This window comes from Misgurnus anguillicaudatus, chromosome 17 (genome assembly GCF_027580225.2).
Source record: "Misgurnus anguillicaudatus chromosome 17, ASM2758022v2, whole genome shotgun sequence".
NCBI lineage: Eukaryota > Metazoa > Chordata > Actinopteri > Cypriniformes > Cobitidae > Misgurnus > Misgurnus anguillicaudatus.
In genome coordinates this window covers 38983968-38989720 of record NC_073353.2, presented here as the reverse complement: position 1 = coordinate 38989720, position 5753 = coordinate 38983968, and the positions used below count along the sequence as shown (strand labels likewise).

Here is a 5753-nt window from a genome sequence, read left to right as displayed (position 1 = left end):
TATATTGAACATTCATTTGTAAGTACAGTAGTGTTTGTTATTAGTTATTATAAGTACCTGTCATTAACACACACTTGCCTGTAAGTACTAAATACTATATTGTTGTACATTCATTAGCATGTAGATACTCAAAAGTATGTACCACATATTTGCCTGTAAGTACAACATATTTACCATATATGTACAAGGTGAGTACACATATTGTAAAATAAAGTGCTACAGACTATTTTGATGCAAATGCATCTCTCATTTACTGTAGTAACATGTAAATGTTAGTGCAATATTTGGCCCATCTTTTGTTGCGGATGTTGCACTTCTGTGAGGAAACTAAAGACAACAACAAACTAAAATAAAGAATGTTCCTGACTGTTATATGCAAAATCTTTTTGTAAAGTATACTGTTAAAATATTGTAAAAAAAAAGTTGTCAAATGACTGGAAACAGCCACAAGGCCCCGATGCTTGGACAACACAAAGCTTCCTTAAACCTGTATTTATAGGCTTCTCAATGCCATGTCTGACATTTTATATGGTATATAAGCACACTTATTGTGCATTCATAATATAAACTCAACGTTTTTAATTCACAATGAGTTTGCATATTACTCACATTTGTGTGATGTCACTGTGATCTCACGTGTTTACCTTTCTGTGATGATTAAGTTTGGTTGGGTTAGGTGATAAATATCATTAACCTATGAAGTGTCTGTTTTACCAATCTCTTAAGATCTTAAGATCCTATACACTTTTTACAATAAATTAATTATAAAACAAATATTATTTTACATTTTTGTGCTTTTTTATTTTAAATTGTTAGTATGGTTAATATAACGAACTACACATTTAATTACAGATTTATTTTTGTAAATTTAAATTAATTTGTATGTAATTTATGACAGAAATAATGCTATATAAATAATAGTATTTTCCTGCATAAAAACATTGCTTTTCTCTATTTTGTCATTAATGACACAATACTTAAAATAACAGTCGAGCTGTTAATTGACAGATAAAGCATTTGAATTATAATTTAAAATAATGGTAAACCACTGTAAAAAATGTAGAGTATTTGGTCATGAAAATGGGATCTTTTTTTACAGTGTAAGCTGTATTTACAATCTTTATTTCACATAAACAAAAGCAAATGATTTCCAGTATTTACAAAAACCAAGAACATGAAAAGTATGACATGCAAAGTTACTCTTACGACCTAAGACAGAAACAGTTTGTAAGAAGAGAGTTATGTACTTCATCAGATGCAGACTCTTGTTTGACAGAAGTGATGGTGTCAGATGGAGGATCTGTAACCTTTGACCTCATAAAGCTCTGTTTCTCCTCACGAACAAGATCACGATTGTATGAAGACCGACAGCAGAGAGACGTCTGTCCGAGGAAACAGAGAGCAGAGGTTAAGTGGGAATTTCATTCGCTGGATTTGAATAAAAACAGAAACGCTATTAACATGAGACGCAGCCAAACGTCTCCAGAATAACATGCTTTCACTAACCGTATGCAAATGATGTGTCTGAGCAGATTAACATGAGAAATTAGACCTGATTTATGGAAATGTTGTACACAAGGTCACTTTTAAGTCAAAGTCAAACTTTTTACTCTGTCATACAAAATAAAGTGAAAAGAAACCACAGATCACCTGCTGCCACATCCAATATCCTGAGAGTCATTTATAATTCATCTGTAAACAAAGTGTGTGAGGAAAACCTGCCTGAACTAATTTAACCATCTGATTCATGTTTAATCGCTTTCACTGTCACGTTTACAGCTGATAGCAATAAAAATGCAAATGAATTAGCTTTTATGCTTCATGTTCTGGCAATGAGCGGGATTGGATTTTATTTACTGGTAAAAACTAACAGACTGTTCAATGTCATCTGATTTCAGAATATAAGATTTAATAATACTATAAATAAAAGAATAGTTTGCCCACAACAGAAAAGTCATTTTAAATCGTATTTAATTTAGAATACAACTAGAAGAAATGTATTTATTACAGAAGAAAATACAGAAAACTGAAAAACACGTCTTACTTGAAAGTACTTTTTGAATCGTGTGCTGACCAAATATAACGCCAAGGGGTTAATGCAGGAATTCACCGAGGCTGTGTTAAGACCAATATAGTCCAGGATGAGAAAAGTACTGAAATAACAAAGAGATACACAATATTATCACAATGATCACAATCACGCTTTTATGTTTAATAATGTCTCACCTCAGTAAGTTGCATCTGTTGGGGTCGAGTTCATCATAAATGGTTAACTTTAAGATTCTGCTGAGATGAAGAGGAAACCAGCAGACGGCAAACACCAGAACCAGACAGAAGACACTTCTGGCCACCTCGTGTCTCTATCATGTACAAGAAATGAGTTTATGTCTATGAGAATTAGGCTTAATATGACTTACATTTAAAGTCATTGATTATACATCTTCTTATAATATAAAACATCGTCTTGCTTGCTTTGTGTCAATTATAGTGATGTTTTTAAAAAGCTCAATATTCATTCAATTTGGTTGGGAGGGAAAGTCTAGTTAACAAACACTTCTGCAGAAATCTGCTCTCTACTTTAAATAACCCTCCATGCAGAATAAGCTCATATACTGTGTGCACCAGATTTGATGTCAATTTCTTAAATATCAGAGCAGAGCGGCACCTCTAAAGCAGTGATGACCATTTTAAACTGGACAATATAGTAGTGGTCCAACAGATTACATTACGTTTTTTGAGTCATGGATCAAATCATGTTCAGATCAGTAAAAATGGGGTGTGGAAAAGTCAAATCAACAAACAAATCAAGAAATTAAAAGCATATGAAAATGAACAAAGTTACAAAGAAAGTGAGGTCTAACAGTAGAATGTAGGTACAGAAATACAATCTTCTTTATTCTATAAATTAAGCATTATTAATCTTTTTAAAGCTACAGAAGTGATTTTGCTTTAGTCTGTTTGATTAACATGATAAGCAGATTTCTTGGGGAACTGCAACTTTAAAGCTAAATAAGCATGAATATACTGATTTCACATACATCTTTTCTTTTTTAACTGTTTGCGTTCGCTTTAAAAGATAACTGACTGTTTTTATGAGAATACTTGCCAAGACTTTGCCAAGAAATAATTTTGTGTGTATGTGTCCTGTCAAGCGCATAGAGATTCTGTGTTTGTGTGCTTTTTGAAATGCGTATCTCTATGCTTTCGTTTATGAGTGTGTGTCCATGTTTGTGCATTTGCACTCTAAAGAAAAGATTTTCAGAATTTGTAAATAAAGTTAGCATTATAAGTATGTTTTACAAACAAATACAATTTTGTCTTTCTAATTTTCAATGACTTAATTGCAGTTTCTTTTATATTCTTTGTGCTCAAATACATTCATAAATTTAAATGGAATTGCTCAAGGAATGAATTTACTCCTCAACAAAAGTTTATTTATTTTATTTTTTTTAGAAACTATGGACAAAAATTAACCAATGTGCATTTGGGACAGACATACATCAAGAATCAAGCTTTTTCTGAGTGAAAATTGTTTCTTAGCTTTTTTCAAGTAAATCCTACTCCAAATTTTTGTTCAGTGTGTGCGCACAGAAAACAGCTCACTTTAACATCTTCTTGTGCTAAAATTGTTTTTAAAATGGCTTAAATGTTAACATTTGTAAGGTTTAGAAACACATGAAGTTATAAACTTTCAATATAAATATTAAATTCTAAATTATGCATATTCAAGCTATTATTATAAGAGATTATTATCATTAATGTGTGATTTCCTTTGCTTTCCGACAAAAATATTTTCTGTCTCTTCTGACTGGGTGGACCAGACCAGCTGTCAATCTAAGTGGGCAGTGCCACCCTGGTCGTTGTGTAGCCTTGCCACTGCTCTGAAGTATTTCATGTTATGAGCACATAGAGAAACTAATGTAGCTGATATCTATAAAAAAGTATTTCACGTTTAAACAGCTTCACCTCATGGTAAACTTTGTGATATTCTGTTTAATATATTCATAAGTAATGCCAAACATTAATGTGCATCCAAATCATTTTTGATGTACCTGCTTTCTGTGTTTGTCCTGCTTCACTCCTCCTCTTAATATCATCTGAACCATCAGTGAATAAAAGAGAGCTGTGCAGACCAACGGCAGGATGAAATAAAAGCCAAACAGCCACCAGTCCTTAGCCGCTTTATAAAACTACAACAAGAGACGGACAAAGAGTTCCTGATGAACTAAACAAGGCATAGATCAGCATCAGCTGTCTTTAACATCATTCTGATCTGATCTGATAGTTTGTGTGTTTTTCACATGCATTACCTGCATAAAGTGTGAGGATTGTAGAGGATGGAGAAGACAAATACGCAGATGTTGTCCTTTGTAATCCATAGTGATCAAATCAAAGGCAACGGCCTCAGGAACAGCCAGTAATGTTGATATTGTCCAGATTAAAGATAACTTGAAAACTGTCCACTTGGGAAATTCACGACCTTTTATTTGGCTCCTTGATGCGACAACACGGTACCTTCAGAATATAAAACATTACACACATCTCACACCACATACACTGTTCACTTTTTATATACTCCAGCATCTGATACCACAACTATTAACGCACTTCTTATTTTTTTTATTATTCTTATTCTTGTAATATAATACTGCAGAATAAAGGAGAAAAAATGAGATTGTGATGTTCTGATGAAAGACAAAATGTATGTTTCATGTTACAAAACATAAAAATACTATACAATGGAATTGCTAAAACCTTACATAGAAAATGTGTCATTATTATCTTCATAAAACATTTCAGAATAAAAATGTTAACACACTTCTTATGATAATCCACACTGTTTCATGGCTCATTTCAATGAAACAAACATGTGACAGATGACAATGAGTTATTCTTACCTGTCTATACTGAGCGCACACAAACTCAGAACTGTTATTCCAACCGAGGTTTTCTGAATAAACGGCAGGAGTTTACAGAGCACCACACCGAACGGCCAATCAACCGCCAACAGCTACAAAACACAACATACTAATATCATACTGTTTACTACATCATCTCTCTTTATATGAGGAGAAACATCTGTAGCAAACTTACCTTATAAACATTAATGGGTAAAGCGATGATGATATGAAAGATGTCACCCAGTGCCAGACTGGCAATGAGAATATTGGGTCCACTTCTCATGCATTTGTGTTCCTTGATAATTCTCAGAAGAGTCACATTGCCGACAATTCCAAAAAGAAACACGAAACACGAGACCACGCTGTTGATGTATTTGAAGGCATCTCTGATTCGTACAGGCCCTGAGCAGACAGGAAGTGACATCACGTCACCTGGAGGTTTATTCGATGATTTTGATGAGATGTTTTTGGTGTCGTCCAGAGATGTTTCAGCTGCTGGAGATCCGGAGGTCGACCAGCCGGGATCTTTGGTCTGAGCACAAATAAATCCAAAAGACAAGAACAGAAGAAAACATTCAAATCCCTCCATGTGTCCAAACTCCTCCTGCTCCTGAAAACAATAGATCATGTTATTATCTTTAATGCAAAAACAAATAAACAAAGCAAAACAACTACAGTTGTAGTATTTTAAATATGCATCATTGTCATGTTTCCATCAAAATGTTATTATAAGCTATTTTCAGATTTTGTTCACATTGTTAAATCAATGCTCAGACAAACAGACACTTTAAGTTGTCATGAAAACTCATAACATAAGAAGAGTAAAAGTTTGTCTTCTTACCTTAAGCTCTC

General features: G+C 33.4%; 1 protein-coding gene across 1 annotated transcript; it reads right to left on the bottom strand.

Annotated features, from left to right (window-relative positions):
• Positions 1-1096: 1096 nt before the first annotated feature.
• Positions 1097-5507, bottom strand: ednrbb (endothelin receptor type Bb). The gene is made up of 7 exons (XM_055215594.2): positions 5095-5507; positions 4899-5011; positions 4311-4515; positions 4053-4190; positions 2227-2360; positions 2045-2153; positions 1097-1382 (listed from the first exon to the last, which is right to left on the bottom strand). The coding sequence occupies exons 1-7, from the start codon at positions 5488-5490 to the stop codon at positions 1203-1205; spliced, it is 1275 nt and encodes a 424-aa protein (XP_055071569.2). The 5' UTR covers positions 5491-5507; the 3' UTR covers positions 1097-1202.
• Positions 5508-5753: the final 246 nt, after the last annotated feature.

Coding starts and splice junctions, on each gene's coding strand:
- ednrbb (XM_055215594.2), bottom strand. CDS start 5,490: ATGGAGGGATTTGAATGTTTTCTTCTGTTCTTGTCTTTTGGATTTATT. Junction 4,191..4,310: donor AATCCTCACACTTTATGCAG/GTAATGCATGTG, acceptor CTCTTGTTGTAG/TTTTATAAAGCGGCTAAGGA. Junction 1,383..2,044: donor GATTCAAAAAGTACTTTCAA/GTAAGACGTGTT, acceptor TTCCTCGGACAG/ACGTCTCTCTGCTGTCGGTC.